The 17,912-nt window shown below is 45.5% G+C and overlaps 1 gene segment (V, D, J or C); it reads left to right on the top strand.

Moving 5' to 3' along the window:
- Window positions 1-16,723: 16,723 nt before the first annotated feature.
- LOC124523491 (T cell receptor beta variable 30-like) lies at window positions 16,724-17,620 on the top strand. The segment is given in 2 exon segments: window positions 16,724-16,934; window positions 17,307-17,620. Coding segments are annotated over 2 exon segments (357 nt in total).
- The last annotated feature ends 292 nt before the right edge of the window (window positions 17,621-17,912 follow it).

Genomic DNA, 17,912 nt, shown 5'->3' with positions numbered 1-17,912 from the left:
GGTAGGCAGGTGTCAAAAACAGGAGTGTCCTTTTTGAGTTTATATCAATTAGGTTATGCATTCTTCTGCCTGTAGGAGATGTTAAATAATCAAACAAAACTTCCTTTGTTTTAATTTACATAGAAGAAGCCCAGAGTGAGGCAGCAGAGAGCTGGTAAAAAGACTGCGGGGGTGGTTTGGGCAAGAAAGAAGTTTATTCTCTTTTGCATGAAAGCCTGAATGTCAGTAGTTCAGGGCAGTTGTAGAAGCTGCGCAGAGCCTAGGACCTGGAACAACTTTCTGCTTTGTGTCCCCAGAGCACTCACTCGTGGTCCAAATGTGAGTGAAGGCATCCCGCTCCGTCACCAAGGAGCAGAACAAAGAAAGGGATCAACTTCCTTTTAGGACTGTCAGTGGAAGTTGCCTACCACACCAGAGCTTACATCCCTGTCACATGATTCGCTATAAGCAAATCTGGAAAAAGTGCTTTTTTAATTCCAAATTTCCATCTGCCCAACTAAGTTTAATTTTGGTTTATTAGAGAAGAAAAGTGGAGAACAGATACTGGGGGACAACCCGCAGTTTTTGCCACAACGGAATCATTTACTGGTAGACCGCAAGGAAGAATAAAGGGAAAATATGACAGTTAGTCAACCCGTCTAAAGAAAGGAGAATTCTGATTCCAGTAAAACCAATAAAAGTTATACAAGAGAGTAACTGTAATTATGCCTGTATGACTTTGCAGTAAACAATTATTTATGAATTCATGACAACAAACACTATTTTAACTTTTCAGCTTTGAGAGTTAAGTTTATAGACAAAATACATAATACTTGACCATGCTACAGAATAGAATGTGGATGGTGTCAGCCTTCACAATGTGACAGGGAAATTATAGATGACAAAGGTAGTGCATGGGAGGAAGGAGAAGAAACAAAGATGAAATTTAGGGTACCAGGGATATCACATTATGAAGTGAGGAGTCTAGGGATAGTATGGATTTTTAAGGGATAAAGGAATATAGATTATAAGGATGTGCCAAGTGTGAATATTGTTTACAGGTACAAAAGTAATTAATAGAGAATTTATGTAAACAATAATGTAATTATGTGAGGGTATTGGCCTCAGTTAAGAGAAGGGATAAGTAAACTAAATATTCATCTACGAAGACTGTACCACCACACTCTGGTTAGGTCTCCCTTCCCAGATGAGGATGTCCATTGTTTAATATGACTGCAAGGGGGCCATTCTACGGACTGAGGAGATAGAGAGCAGGGTGTCACCGTGATCTGAATGGATAAGATAAAAGTTATATGCTGGATGAACGGATGAAGGAATGCAGAAATGAGTGAGCGGTTCCTAATGCAGGAGAATTCCTCTTGTTCAAGTGGATGCATCAGATTAACCAGTGGGATATAATAAACCGTCTGAGCCACCTGTACTCCTCAAATGACTTTCCAGTTATCGTCTGCCTTCCTACAATGCCTTCTCCCAAGGAAACTAAGTGCTGCCTAAAGAGCAGTTCCCCGGGACCCACAAAGATTTTATTTTTCATTATTGAATTTTAAATTCACAGGTTGGCATTCTAGCTTATCGAGCAACCTTTGAACTTGAATAGCCCATGAGAGACTGATCCACCTTTTCTGTGCTGGTATGAATTTACGAGCCTGGAAAACTTGGGATTGCAACTTGGGCCACAAGGACTTCACTGAGAGTATGGTGGCACCACAGAGAGATCGTTTGGTGGTCACCAAAGCAGATCTCCTGGAGATGTCCTTACCCTATTACTTCCTTCCTGTCATCTACCTAGTGTTTTTTTTAAGGGAGTTAAACCCTTACTCTCATAAAACTGGGGAAAGCTGGCTTCTTTGAAGTTGTCTTCTGCCATTGATCAGCTGATCCCTTTCTCTGTCCTTCTTGGACATTCTGAGTCCCTTCATATGTCTGTTTGGAGCCAAAGCCTCCTTACAGGGGGGAATACTTTTCTTTCCTGGTTGCCAGCCACTCCTGTCTCAACTACCCCTTATCTTAGGTTCTCAGGCCCTAATTTCTCACTCCATGAATGCTTGGGTTCAAGTCCTGGCTTCACCACTACCAAGCTATGGGTGTCAAGAGACAAAAATTACTTAACAACTTTAGGATTCCTTATTTTCATCCATAAATATAATGGATTGACCTTAATGAACTATGAGGACCTCGCCATTGTGGGAATTAATGAATCTATGGGCTCATAGGCAGACTTACCTAGACAAACAGTTCCCAATGTAATCAACTAAAGAGATGATTTTATTTTCACATACATTTAATTCAAGGGTTCAAAAATGACAGTAATTGTTTTGTTTATTTATTCTAGAGACAATAGCTAATACTTGGTGATAATTTCCCATGTTAGGAGCCAAGTGCTCTCCCTCTTACAGGCCCTGGTGACCACTGCCACTCCTTTAACGAGATCCTCGCGATCACATCCTCCCCAGATCTTCTCTTAGGTGCCTGTGTTTGCTGCCCTGCCTTTAGTTGGAAACTGCTCCGAAGGCCTGGCCCTCTGCCCTCTGCTGATGTGGTTAGCATCACTTGCACCAGCTGCTTTCTTGCTTCCTCCCTCCCTTACTCCTTCCCTTCCTTCCTTCCTTCCTTCCTTCCTTCCTTCCTTCCTTCCTTTTCTTCCTTCTCCTTCCTTCCTTCTTTCCTTCCTTCTTTCCTTCCTTCCTTCTCCTTCCTTCTTTCCTTCTCCTTCCTTCCTTCTTTCCTTCTCCTTCCTTCTTTCCTTCTCCTTCCTTCCTTCCTTCCTTCCTTCCTTCCTTCCTTCCTTCTCCTTCTTTCTTTCCTTCTCCTTCCTTCCTTCCTTCCTTCCTTCCTTCCTTCCTTCCTTCCTTTTTTATCCTTCCTTTCTTCCTTCCCCTTCCTTCCTTCCTTCCTTCCTTCCTTCCTTCCTTCCTTCCTTCCTTTCTTCCCCCCCCCCATCCCTTTCTATCTATATTTGGCACATTTGGGTTACATTTTATCTAGTCATATATATGCCAGAAGTCACTAACTTATTTATCTATATTGAGCACATCTTATGAATACTGCCAATGTCTCGCAAACTACTTACCTCTACACTTAATTTCTCTGCTTGCTTTCTTGTCTCTCTAACAGATTCTAATGTTCCCATAGTGTTAAATATGTAACGTATGGAAATGTTAGATATGTGCCATTTGTAGGTAGTATGGCACATGCACATTACAAATTATGTTTTAATGCCTTCTCCCTTGGTTTTTCATTCCACTGATATTTTTGAAGTCTAGACCAGTTGTTCTACACCACCTTCTTTCTTTATCTTCTTATCCTTTACTTTCCTTGGACTTGGGACATTGTTCAGAAGAAATATGGGAGTTCACCTGATCTAGACCAGCCTCTGCTATTAGTAAAAATGCCACAACAGGGGCTTCTTCTTCATGTTTTTTTTCTTCTCTAATTATTGTTTCATTAAGCCTAGAGGTAGTGGCCACACCTAGGGCTTTTATGAAATATGCAGAAGCCAGCTCTCCTTTTCTCTCTCAGGGTGTGTGTGTGTGTGTGTGTGTGTGTGTGTGTGCATGCTTGTCTTGTTTTATATATAATCAGCAGACTGTTTCTGTGGCTATGTCCTTAGAATCTTGTTTTGTATCTAGGATCATAGACTCTGAATCATTCAAAGAATAGGCATGATGTACTTAATAACATTTTTAATGAATTGCAGTTAAGGAGATATTATTGGTCATTTAATCAAATCTTCTGTCCATTGTTTGTTGACTCTATCTTCTGGAGGTGGTTCTGAGCATGTTGGCTGATCGCTCTCAACCAGGGGAACATGCTGTCTATAACAATGCCCTCTGCATATAAATGTTTAGGAGGAGGAGGAGGAGGAGCATTTTTGTAGTCTGATTCAACTCACTTTGAACTTTTTTCTCTTTCTCATATTCCCCGATCTCTTCACAACTCTTCCTTTGAGCCTATTTGGCTTCGCTGAGAGACCCTTAGTCCACAAAGTCATTTAGTAATCCTGGAATTCTCAATTTCTGTGAGATTCCCCCTGTCTTTCAAATACCTGACATTCTTAACGTTACAAACGTATACGTCAGCAGAAAAGTCAATCTCGTTGCTTTGTCTTTGGCTGTCCAACACTCTCGTGAAGAGGAGAATTAAAAGTATTTCATCGCTTGCCTCCAATCCGAGCTTTTTCTTGATTCTCTATCCTCGGGGGAAGCAAAAGCAAGCATTTACCCCATGGGGCTCTTTGGAGTCAGACTACCTCGGGTTGGCCTCTTCGTTCAACTACCCGCTCGTCTGGTGGCCGTGGGCAGAATTGTGTAAGTCCGCTGTGCCTCAGCTTTCTTACCTGTGGAGTGGGGTTGATAAGAAAAGCCCCTGGAACGCAGGGTCTTTGTCGGGATAGAGTCCTTAAACATCTCGATGCTGAGAACGGTGCCCGACGAAGCATAAACACTAACAGGCGGCCGGGAAGGCCTCCGTGCCTCTGCTCAGCGGCAGTGTTGAGTCCCTGCTGTTCTCGCTCCATGATGAGGATTAATGCAGTGGAGTGGATTGAACACACGAGCTTTGTAGTCAGTCGGCGTTAGACCAGCCCAGATGATGCCTGTGTTGTGTGACCTTGGGCAAGGGATTTAGTCCCCTGCTAGTTTTTTTTTTAAATATATGAAATTTATTGTCACATTGGTTTCCATACAACACCCAGTGCTCATCCCAAAAGATGCCCTCTTCGAAAAAAAAAAAAGATGCCCTCTTCAATACCCATCACCCACCACCCCCCTCCCACCCCCCCATCAGCCCTCAGTTTGTTCTCAGTTTTATTTAAGAGTCCCCTGCTAGTTAAATGGAACACCAACTACCCCTCGGGATGACTCAGCTTTACTTTCGGGGCAATAATACGTGAAAACAACTAGCTCGCACCTGAGGCCAGCAACTCCTCACTCTGTGTTATCTGTTAGAAAAAAGAAATTGCCCATGCCCTATACTCTTTAATCCAGCAACAAAAACACTTGTTTGGGGGATTTCTTTGTCCTTTATTTTCAGTGTGCCTAGGCAGCTTCTTGTACTTCCTAAGACGCTTTCTTTAGTAAGTCTTTACTTTCCGGAATTGTTTCCAACTCGCCTCCGTCTCAACTTGCGTCAGTGAGAGAAACCCCATTATCACGGAGGACCTAACTTTCAACAGAGCGCAGTGAGGTCTGAAGCTGAGGTGTAAGCGCGGCTTTGTCACATCCTCCCAGCTCCCAGGGATGCAGTCAGGGATAAACATCCCTGACGGGTCACGTAATCGTTGCTACTGATGTGACTCATCACAAGTCTGCAGTCTCAGAGTGTGTGGAGAGATGGGGTGCCCTGGCCTCTCCCATCCTGAGCTCGAGTTTTCCACTTTGGGGCACTTGGCTCTGGGAGGGACAGCAGCCGGGCGCCCGGCTTCTCCTTCTGCCTTTCCTCTGAACGGCCGTCCTTTGTGCCTCCTGCCCAGCTTTCCGTGACCCAGGGAAGCCACGCCTGGAGCCCAGGGCACCCTCTTCCACCGCGGCGTGACTCGATTGTCACCCTCCATCCCCTTGGTAGTACACAGGCTCATCCCTGTCGCTGTTGACTCTATGCGGCTGGTGTCTGCTCTGTTGTATATAGTTTTCTCTTTCTGTCGACCGTGTCTCGACATTGGCACCTTTGCCCCGTCTCGCCGTCCTCTTTGGCCACCGCCCCTCCCGCCTTTCTGTCCCCTGGCGAGCTCTCAACAGCAGCATGGCAGGAGTGGCCCCGGAGGGTGGCAGGAGCGTCTCCCACCCTGCCTCCGCTCATCATCATCTCAAGTCCACACTCCTCTCGAAATGGTGCTCTGCTGACCCCTTTCACATTCTAGAGATTCGGTGGCTATTCGTGTTCTTTTCTCCAGTGCCCCTCCCCGCCCCCACGTCCATGTAGGAGCTCAGTCTCTCTAGTGCGGAACCCCTCAAGGTCTTAAATCTCACACCTCTTGGGCCAAGCACGGATGCCTTTATTTTACAAGACAGTTCGTCCTCAGCATCTTTTCTCGCAGCACTTCCCATCCACCTATCGTCTCTCCCTGCCTTGGATCATTCGCTCATGCCATCCCTGGTGCCTTTCCCCTAGGCACCTCCAGCTGGACCACCCACGTCCTGTGAGTGTGAACTATTCTGGCACTTTTTTAAGATGCTTTTCTCAACAGGTTTTACTATGGACTGAAAAAAAGAAGATGGGGTTCGAGCCTAATGACCTTAATTCATTTAGTTCCCTGCTCAAAATAAGCGGAGTGAGACTTGGGCTCAGTCAATGGTACTCGGTAAGCGTTACATAAATCCCTCTACCTCCAAAAACACAAACCCTGCAAATCAAAGTCTCTCTCGACATTTCCCTCCCCTGCTTTATTTTTCAGAAGCGACTATCATTACCAGTCTGGTGTGCATTTTTCCAGCCCTTTATCTCTCTATTTGCATCCCTTCCTAACATATAAGCCACAGGGGAATGTATAGCAGGCAATCCATTTCTACTGGTTGAATGAATGTGTCTGTGTGCAAATGCACACACACATACAGAGAGGAAGCTGCTTTGTGTATGTTTGTGAGTGTGTTTTGATATAGTTCATATTGCTTTATATATATTATTCGGCAACTTGGTGTTTTTTTCTTTTTTTTCACTTAACAGCCTATCTTGGGACAATTTCCATGGTACAACAAATTGCTTTATTTCATTCAACAATACTGCTGCATAGTATGGTATGTTATGGATAGTTATTTCCCATTCCTTTACAGATGGATATTTGTGTGTTTCCTACGTCTTGCCACTTATAAGCAACGCCGTAACATAAATCCTAGCAAAACTTACTGCCTGCAAGGACGTGTGTTTTTACGGAACTGTTTCTTTGAAGTGAATCGTTCCGTCAGTGTTATGTGCATTTTTAGTAAACATTGTCAAATTACCCTCCACAAAGACTACTGCAGTTTACTTTCCAGCTGTGAAAACTGAGTGCATTTCCCCACATGCCCACCAGCGTCAGATATTACTGATTCTTTTCATTTTGCCACTTTGATGAGTGAAATGGTGTTTCTTTGTTTTTTTAAAGCTTCACATTTCACCGATCATTAGATTAGGCATCTATCTGTACGTCTATTGACCCTCCTCGTTGCACGTCTATCTGTTAGACATTTTGTGTTTTTTTTTTTTCTCGTATTTCTTGGGCCTCTCCTGGGGCCCAAGAATTAATTGCCTCGTGCTTGCCTTGTGTCTCAGTGACCTTCTCTCTTCAGCCTCTTCCATTTTCCTGTCTTCTCAGATTTCCTCCTCTTGGCTTTCGAACACACCCAGATTGCAATTTCCTTGGGATAAAAGACTTGCCTCAACGCTTCTGCCCCCCTTAACCTCTCCCTGTTCTCTCCACCCGCCTGCTATCGTTCGGGAATGTTCACATCCACCGCCCTGCCCTCACCACCTCTCGTCAATGATACCAGTGGTTTGACTCCAGATTTTATTGACCTTTTTATGGCCTTTTAAATATTCTCACCCTCTCTTTCTGGCCACCATCTCCTCCTGGCTCCCAGGTGCCATCCCATTTTTCTTCTTACTTCTAGGACTACCTGCTTCCTTTCTCAAGCTTTTTTTTTTTTTTTCCTTTCCTTTGTCAAAAAGTCTGGATTTTCAGCAATTCCTGTTTTTGGAATTGTGTTTGTTCTTTTCTCTCACTTGTTACTTTGGTGATCTCACCTGTTCCAGACCTTTCAATTATTATCTCTATGTAAGTACTCCCCAGTCAGTCCTGATATCTCACTAAAACTCTGATCTTTCACTTGGACTTTTCCCTGATGAATTGGGCCACTGTAACTTCAAGATCCGAGCACTAAATTACACTTATCACCCTCCCCAATGATCCTTGTAATTTTACCAATTTTTGTGGGTAACAACAAGGAGAAAAACCTTATTTTCTAACCAGCAGAATTCTCCCTAGATGGAGACTTAACTTTGTCTACTAGAAGTTTGATGAATCACTTTCAGTGAAGGGGGACAGGGGAGTGGTTAATGCCAGAAACCATGAAGTGTGTGTAAAATGAAGTGATGATGGAACTGCTTTCCAAGGCAAGCTGACCCACGGTTCCACTTTTACAGGCTACCTCTCTTCACGACCTGAACTGTCTAGGACAGTAATGAGGATGGCTGTGGACAGAAGAAGGAAAAGGTAGCTGGCATCCAGAATGGAGATCTGGCAAAAGAACAAGCACATTTAAGAAGAATTTTATGAAGCTTTTCACTTGGTATGGAATTATAGATTTACACTATTTTTCCTTTTTTTAAAAAATTTATTTATTTAAAAAAATTTTAATGTTTTTATTTTATTTTGGAGAGAGAGAAAGAGAGAGAGAGAGAGAGAGAGAGAGACCAAGCATGAGCAAGGGAGGGACAGAGAGAGGGAGACACAGAATCTGAAGCAGGCTCCAAGCTCTGAGCTGTCAGCACAGAGCCTGATGCAGGGCTCAAAGGCACAAACCGTGAGGTCATGACCTGAGCTGAAGTCAGACACTTAACTGACTGAGCCACCCAGGCCCCTATTTTGAGAGAGAGAGAGAGAGAGAGAGAGAGAGAGAGGGCAGGGGAGGAGCAGAGAGGGCAGAGAAAATCCCCAGCACACTCTGCAATGTCATTGCAGAGCCCGATGTGGGGCTTGAACTTACAAATGGTGAGATCATGACCTGAGCCAAAATCAAGAGTCAGATGCTTAACTGACTGAGCCACACAGGCATCCCTAGATTGATACTATTTTTCTATTACTAAAGGTGTTGCTCTACTGTTTTCCTTCTTGCATTGTGTTCATCAAGAAAACATCTGCTTCCTTCTCTTGTTCCTCTGTATGAAATGGTCTTTATTCTCTGGCTGCTTTTAAGATCTCTATAACAATGTTTTTTAAAAATTTTTAATGTTTATTTTTGAGAAAGAGAGAGAGAGAGAGAGAGAGAGTGACAGAGCACAAGCAGGGGAGGGGCAGAGAGAGAGGGAGACACAGAATCTGAAGTAGGTTCCAGGCTCTGAGTTATCAGTGCAGAGCCTGACACGGGGATCGAACCCACGGACCGCTAGATCATGACCTGAGGTTAAGTAGGGCGCATAACCTACTGAGCCACCCAGGTGCCCTCTCTAACAATAGTTTTGAGCAATTTGATTGTGGTATTCTTGGGGGAGGGATATGCATGTCTGTGTGTGTGTGTGTGTGTGTGTGTGTGTGTGTGATGCTTGGGTTTTGTCAAGCTTCTGGATCTGTGGGTTTAGAGTTTTACCAAATTTGGAAATTTTTCAGTCATGATTTCTTATAATTTTTTTTTTTTGGGACAGAGAGAGACAGAGCATGAACGGGGGAGGGGCAGAGAGAGAGGGAGACACAGAATCGGAAACAGGCTCCAGGCTCCGAGCCATCCGCCCAGAGCCTGACGCGGGGCTCGAACTCACGGACCGTGAGATCGTGACCTGGCTGAAGTCGGACGCTTAACCGACTGCGCCACCCAGGCGCCCCTCTTTTTTTTTTTTTTTTTTAATTTTTTTTTCAACGTTTTTTATTTATTTTTGGGACAGAGAGAGACAGAGCATGAACGGGGGAGGGGCAGAGAGAGAGGGAGACACAGAATCGGAAACAGGCTCCAGGCTCCGAGCCATCAGCCCAGAGCCCGACGCGGGGCTCGAACTCACGGACCGCGAGATCGTGACCTGGCTGATGTCGGACGCTTAACCGACTGCGCCACCCAGGCGCCCCAGGCGCCCCTCTTATAATTTTTTTAATGTTTATTCATTTTTGAGAGAGAGAGAGAGCGTGAGCAGGGAAGGAGCACAGAGAGAGGGAGACACAGAATCCGAAGCAGGCTCCAGGCTCCGAGCTGTCAGCACAGAGCCCCATGCGGGGCTTGAACTCACGAACCTGAACCATGAGATCATGACCTAAGCTAAAGTTGGACGCTTAACCGTCTGAGCCACCCAGTCTCCCCTTGTAATTTTTTTCCCTTCTTTCCATCACTCTTCTTTTGTAGGGGGGACTCTAATTACAAGTATATTAGGACATTTGAAGTTGTCCTATACCTCACTGAAGGTCTGTTTATTTTTCAAAAATTCTTTTTCTCTATTTCATTTTGGTTTGTGTTTAATGCTATGTTAGCTCATTAATAGTTTTTTTGTCTGCACTGTCTGATAGGCCATTCATCTCTACCAGTGTATTTGTTTTTCATTTCAGATGTTGTAGTTTTCCTCTCGAAGAGTTTGATTTGGGGCTTTTAAAAAAAGATCTTCTATGTCTGTCCTTAACATGCTACATCTTCCCTATAGGCTCTTGAACATATGGGATAACTTGTAATAGCCGTGCTAATATCTTTGTCTTTTAATTCTCGTATCCGTGTCAGTTCTGGGTTAGTTCTTATTGATTCATTTTTCTCCTCATCGTGAATTATATTTTTCCTCTTCTTTGCATGCCTGGTAATTTTTTTATGGCATACCACGCGTTGAATTCTACTTTTGTATTGGGATTTTTATATTCCTATAAATATTCTTGGGCTCTATTTTAGAACACAGTTAACTCACTTGGAAACAACTTGGAAACACTTGGTTCTTTTGTGTCTGGCTTTAAATATTTGTCAGGTGGGACCAGACCAGCATTTAGGCTAGGGATAATTATTCTCCACCCCTGAGGCAAAACACTTCTGAGTTCTCTACACAATGCCCCGTGAATTTTAAGGTTTTCTGATCTGGCTGGTGAGAATATGCACTATTTCTGGCCCCATGTGAAATCCAGTCACTGTTCTCTTTAATCCTTTTGGATGGTGGTGTTTCCCGTCTCAGTTTCTTTGCATCTGTGCTCTGATCAGCACTCTGCTAAATACTAACGATGTGAAGATCTCTCAAATTCTCTTTCTGGGTGGCTCTCCCTTCGCAGCTCAAAGGGGTTGCTGGTCTCCGCCTGGGATTCCCCCCTGTTTGCCACAGCCCGGAAATTCTCTCAAAGGAGCAGCTCCGGCAATTATAAAATTCACCTGACTTTTCCTGTTCTTCCTTGCCTGATGTCTAATGTCTTAACCACTATTGTTTGTTTTTTTTTTTAATTTTTAAAAATTTATTTATTTATTTTGAGAGACAGAGAGAATGAGTGGGGTAAGGGCAGACAGAGGGAGAGAGAATTCCGAGTAGGTTCTGCACTGTCAGCACAGAGCCCGACATGGGACTTGAACTGATAAACCTTGAGATCATGACCTGAGCTGAAATCAAGAATCTGACACTTAACCAACTGAGTCACCTAGGTGCCCCTAACCACTATTGTTTGTTTGTTTGTTTGTTTGTTTATTTATTTATTTATTTATTTATTTATGTATTTGAGAGATCGTGCAAGTGGGGGAGGAGCAGAGAGAGAGGGGGACAGAGGATCCAAAGCGGGCTCTGCGCTGACATCAGAGAGCCTGATGTGTGGCTTGAACTCACAAACCATGAGATCGTGACCTGAGCAGAAGTCAAATGATTCACTGACAGCCACCTGGGGACCCCCTAGCCACTATTGGTTTTTATATTTTGTCCCTTACTTCATTTTGGTTGGCAGTAGAAAATCAGTTATTTTTTAAAATATTTAAAAAATAAAAATGTCATTTTTACATTTATCACATATTTAGTATTGACATTTCATCAGTCATATTTTGTAGCTGGCTTGCAGTTCATGAGACCCAAATGTTAAACATTCGCAAATATCATGCGCTAGTCGTTAAACCGTAGACGGCGTGACTTTGGCCCTGGAGGAAATATTTATGTTCATGATATTAGTCAGTGCTGTACATGTAAGCTTTTTCCCTCCTTTTTCATCCTAGCCCCCAGCCTTCCCTGACAGCTGCCTTACCGACTCCATCTGGACTTTTCTATTTTTTTCATTCTGCCTGAAAGATATCCTTTAACATTTCTTGTAGTGTGTGTTTCCCAGTTCTGAATTATTTTCGTTTTTGCAAGGCTTTTGCAAGATCTTTTCACCGGCTCCAGGGTCATTGCGGGTGTGATCAGTTGAGTTAGGATGAGGTCCTAGTGGAGCAGCGTGGGGTCCTGATCCGAGAGGACTGGTGTTCTGAAAAGAAGACCGCCATGTAAGGGGGGATGTGCAGGGACAGCACCATGTGATGACAGGGGCAGAGTTGGAATTTCGGAGGTAGCTACCAACCAAAGGAGCGCCAAACATTGCCAGTAAGCCAACAGAGGTAGGAACCGGCAAGAGAGAATTTCCCTCCACATTTCAGAGGGAGCATGGCCCTGCCGTCATCTTGATTTTGGACTTCTAAACTCCAGAATTGTGAGACGATAAATTTCTGGTGTTCTAAGCCACACAGTGTGCAGGACTTGGTTACAGTGGCCCAAGGAAACTAATACGGGGGACTAATTGGATACCAGTTTCTTCATCATAGAGGGAAGCAGAACTCTCCAAACTCCTTTACCATTTGCCGTCTGAATGACTTTTCCACCTCTTACCTTCCTCGGTGGATATAAGTTATCGGAAGGCAGGTATCACATCTTATTTATTTTTGTGTTTTCCATAGCACCTCTTTAATGTTGAAGTTAACATGCATGTAAGTTGGCAATGAAATCTGGGACCCCAAGTATGGGTAGGCAAAATAATTTTATTTTCTAAAGTTAATATCATTTTATTTTATTTTTATTAAAAAATTGTTTTAACATTTATTATTTTTAGGGGGGAGAGAGAGACAGAGAGACCCTGTGAGTGGGGAGAGGCAGAGAGAGGGAGACACAGAAATGAAAGCAGGTTCCAGGCACTGACTGCCAGCGCGGAGCCTGACATGGGGCTCGAACCCACGAACCATGAGATCATGACCTGAGTCGAAGTCAGATGCTTAACCAACTGAGCCACCCAGATATCCCAATACAATTTTATTTTTAAGTCCCCATTCCATCGGGATACACCTGGTTTATTTGGGGGTTTGTCAGGTAGGCCATGCTTTTCTCCTCATCCTTCTTCCTGGTGGTATCTAAGTTATGGAGAACTTACAAAGTGTCAAGGAATTGGAGTGCCTGGGTGGCTCGGTCGGTTAAGCGTTCCACTTCCGCTGAGGTCCTGATCTCAACAGTTGGTGAATTTGAGCCTCGCGTCAGACTCTGTGCTGACAGCTCACAGCCTGGAGCCTGCTTCGGATTCTGTGTGTCCCTCTCTCTCCGCCCCTCCCCTGCTCGTGCTCTGTCTCTCTCTGTCTCTTAAAAATGAATAAACGTTAAAAAAATGAATCGAGAGATGTGTTCTTTAAAAAGTAAAACAAACAACAAAGTGTCAAGGCATTGTCAGGCAGGGTACTCGGTCTTTGGTCATTGTTCATCTTTTCTGCAGAATTCTCATTCATTCTGGGTGTTCACCATCTGTCTCCACCTATGTCTGCTCCTCTTTGGTGTGTCTGTTCCTCAACCTCTGCTGATCCAAGCAGGACGCTCTATGTCTTTCCTATTTCAACCAGGAGGTCTCTCCAGTCTTGGTGGCTTCTCCAGTTCATCTGTTCTGACACGAGTGAGAGCATGGCTATACCGTATCTATCCTGAGTTCCTGGGGGTCCTTCGAGACTGTTTTGGGTCTCTCTGTCAAGAAGCATTGTGGAGACATGTCTTTGTTTTCCATTGCTGCCGTAATAAATTGCCACAAACTTAGTGGCCAAAAACAACGCACATTTATTATCTTACAGTTCCACAATTCAGAAGTTTGACGCAGGTTTTGCTGAGCTAACACCAAGGTGTCAGCTGGGATGAGTTCCTTTCTGAAGGTTCTAGAAGAGAATCCATTTCCTGGCCTTTTGCCGTTTCTAGAGGCCATCTGTATTCCTTGGCTCGTGGCCCCCGTCGGCCTTCAAGGCCAGAAACATAGCATCTCTCCGACCCTGTTTCCATCAGCAAACCTCCTTCTCTTCTGTTTTCCCCTTCCACGTTTACGATTCTCGTGCTTACATTGGGCACACCTGGATAATCCAAGATAATGTCCCTATTTTACACAAAGCTGATTAGGAACCTTAATTCCACCTTCAACCCTAGTTCTCCTTTGCTATGTAGCCCAACATATTCACAGGTTCTGGGAATGAGGACGTTGACAACTTGGCAGGGGCATTACTCTGCTTACCACAAGCCATTTCTACTTCCCAGTCTGTGACACATGGGAACCGGGGACCTTGTAGTCCTCACCCTGGAAATTAGAATCACTGTCGTCTGCAAGAAACTTTGAGCTTCTGATTCTGCACCTGTCTCTCATTTCTTTTCCTGATCAGGATGTAGAGGCCAGGGCACAGAGAGAGAGAGAGATCAGAGAAGTTCAGGAACATCTCCTTTGTTGACTCGCCTCCCTTTCCATTAGCCCAAGTAATTTTTAACTCCTTTATAGAGGAACAAATAGATCCTGTAAGAATCTTTCAAATCCATCATTTAGGGAGAGATTTCAGTTTTAAAATGAAAAAGAGAAGAGTTCTATTTATTGTCATTCTCCTCACGCATAAAGCTATATCCTGTCAGTAGTGATTCATTAAGAATCTAGCATGGAGAAAGAAACCCAATATGGTAGCAAGAGGATTTGAGGCGAGGCTTGCCAGAGAGGCGGGCGCCCACCTAAGAAAGTGCCCAGAAGGGCAAGGAGACAGTGTAGTTCAAGCCAGCCTTCGGTTCAGCTTGTCTGGTTGACACCTCCTCGTCTGGGCCGGAGATATGGCTGGTTCCTCCCGCTCGGAGATGGGCGGAAACAGAGCAGAGGACTTGTATTCTCGTGCACATTTCAATATATGAATGAATTGGATGAACAAGGAATATTGCAGATGGGGATGGAGAGTGAGGGATATTTTTCTAAGGCATGAACCATATGGAAGGAGCTCCAAGCTACTGAGTTGTGACAGTGATCAGGGAGTCACGAGCCAGCTGGCTGCCCTGATCTGGAGGACACGTCTCTTCGCCCTCCAGTCTGTGGTGCCGTCTCTAGGGAGGAAGGCGGCATTGCTCTCGTGCGTGGTGCTGACACTGAGCCAATGCGGGCGATGAGTTCCGTCCGCTCTCACGGGCCGTGCGGGGCCCACACGGCCTTAGCTGGTGTGAAAGCCTGCTAGCCAAATGAAAAGATGATGCAGCCTCATCAAGAGGGAGAACAGTTCCCTTCTCCCTGTATCTGCGGCCCCTCTCTGTCTCCCTCCCTTCACGCAAGCAGTACAAATGCTGGGAGCAGACAGGAAGGAGGACAGAAAGGGAAAGAAAAGGAGAAAAGAGGCTGTGGGTATGCCCGTGGGCACGTGTCCATCTTGGGCTTACTCCCTGCAGTCCTGACTTGCATACGTGTTATACTGAGTCCTATCAACAGACATAAAAATGGAGATTGAACAACTAATTGGCTACAGCAATTTTTCATGTGTTGTAAATGTTCACAGGATGCGTGCTATGCTTACCACTTGCTTTACCATCATTTAAATAAATACTATAAAAGGATTCATTCAACTGAAAAGGATTTTTAAAAAAAACCCAGAATACGGTCCCACAAATACAGCGTGGCAGCTGAAACTCTGTTAGAAGCCAGAACCCCTGCGTGAACTTTGAATTGTGTTACTCGACCCTGATGAAATGGGACGCATCACAAATGCCCAATGTGCTGCAGGCTCACTCTCCCTGTTGGGTCACTTCTACTGCCTCCTTTCCTAGGTGCTCACCTTAAACCACTCCATCACATGCAACCCAAAGTGAATAATTGTTTTGAAAACGAACCGTTCAGGGGACAGAGCACGGCAAAGGAAGAGGGCAGAGGAGGTTCTGAGGCACGCGTCGGCCGTCTTCCCGCCATCTTGGGGTCTTATGACTCATTTCAGCAGAATGAGGTTCTACCAGCTGCCTAGCAGATTCTCAGCCTTAGCTATTATGAACTGATGGTCTGGCATCAGTTGGGTCTCTTGGGTCTCTGTCATTCCCTCAGCCCCCCACCCCCATCCCACCCCACTGTAAATCTTCTCGTCTACTGCAGGCACAGGCTTTCCCTGGACTTCAAAAAACAGCCAACCCTTGTAAGAGTTGCCTGTACCCGGCAACATGCATCTGTCAACCAGTTTGTAAGTATTATACTCCTTTTACTTTTATAGATGACAGAATTGAAGATCAGGACTTTCTAAGAGTTCCTAAACCAGAAAGAGGTAGGGCTGTGATTTGAACCCCAATCTGTTTGATCCTAAGTCCCCATGACGTTTTCACTACTCGTGTTGCATTTTGGAGCATAAATTAGATCTAGTGAGGTCCTTAGAGGCACACGGAACCCAGGTTCTAACTTTGATGGGTTCAGTAGTTGACTCTGCCTGTCCAGGTCTCAGATTCTGTCTGCCAGGGACGAGGAGGTTGCAGATCCCTCGGTTGGCTGTCAGAACAGCTTCCTTCCCTCAGAACTGAGCCTTTTTTTGCTTTGAATACCCTGAAGACCTAAATCTCTTGAGCTGTGATCTGCTTTGGTGTCCTTTCCAGCCACCCAGGTGACATGTCCTAAAGCCGGTTTCCAGCTTCAGAGACTGAGATCTCTTTTCATCATCCTGCCAGGGTCACACTTTCTCTGATGGTTTCGAAGCCTCTCGATGGTCTCCAGGGGGAGCCAGAGAGTCATCTGTTGTTTACAGGGAAATAATGAGTCATTAAATATATTTACATACTAGGACTTGCAGGATTGCAATAAAGATAACCAGTGCAGGGTAAAGCTGGTTCCCAGGGAGGATGGGGTGATTCATCACACACTTAAGAGAAGACCAGCCTCATTTCCGCCCCAGCTTGAGGGGAAGTGAGCGCTCTGTTCTGTGGCAACAGGTCTGCGAGAGGGAGGGGCCCCACAGCCACAGCTCTGGCCCAGATGAGCCCACCCGTACCAGATGAGCCGAGGCTGGCTTGAACTATGTCCTGCTGCCTCCTTGCCCTTCTCCTGGGCACTTTCTTAGGTGGGTACCGCTCTCTCTGGCAAGCCTCCCCTCAAGCCCTCACGCCAACACCATGCATCCAGAGCCTCAGCTGTCGGATTGACCTCTTTGGTACATTCCTTCCATTTTCTGGAATAAATATGGGACTTGAATCCCAGGGGCTGGCGTGCTGAATCTTAGTTTTCTCTATCCTCTGGGAAGGAGTTTGCTCTCGTGGTCTCCCCTTGTCCGGTGTCCCTCTGCGCCCTTGGCCAGAGAGAGGGTGCAGTCTACTCTTTTTGATGGATCCCACGGGCCCGAGCCATGGGAGGGCCTGAGCCTCCCCTATGTCAGGCAGGAAGGCAAGCTTGGCTGGGATCCTCCACTCTAAGTGGCCTTTCACATTTCCCTCAGGTGTCAGCGCTCAGACCATCCACCAATGGCCACCTGTCAGGGTGCGGCTTGTGGGCAACCCGCTCTCCCTGGAGTGCATCGTGAAGGGGGAATCAAACCCTTATCTATATTGGTACCGGCAGGCCGAGGGAGGGCCCCCCCAGCTGCTCTTCTACTCCATAAATATTCACCAGGTAGACCCTGAGGCACCACGGAACTTCACAGCCTCTAGGCCCCAGGACGGCCAGTTCATCTTGAGTTCTCAGAAGCTCCTCCTCAGTGACTCTGGCTTCTACCTCTGCGCCTGGAGTCTCACACTGAGCCGGGCGAGGTAGACATCTGTGCAAAAACCCCACCCTCTCCGGGAGCCCTCCCTCTGGGGTTGGGCGGAGGATATTTGGGTTTCTGATTGTCAGCCAATGTGAGAACAACAGAATCCAGCCAGATTCTCCTAAAGAACTTCACTAAGTTCTCAGGGAGAAGAGAAACGTATTCACGTGCGGGCCCCGCGAATCGCACACACACGGTCAAGTCCCCAGTGTACGGATGCCTAAGCCTAGGCTGTTACCCTCCAGCCCTCAAAGTGAGCTGGACCCCGCCTCACACCCTGTTCTCTCAAAGTCCCGC

This window comes from Lynx rufus, unplaced genomic scaffold, assembly GCF_022079265.1.
Source record: "Lynx rufus isolate CCGP_SWC_20201006 ecotype Redwood Valley unplaced genomic scaffold, mLynRuf1.p SCAF_4, whole genome shotgun sequence".
NCBI classification, from domain to species: domain Eukaryota; kingdom Metazoa; phylum Chordata; class Mammalia; order Carnivora; family Felidae; genus Lynx; species Lynx rufus.
Note: the sequence above shows the minus strand (reverse complement) of the source record. Positions and strands in the feature narration are given on the sequence as shown.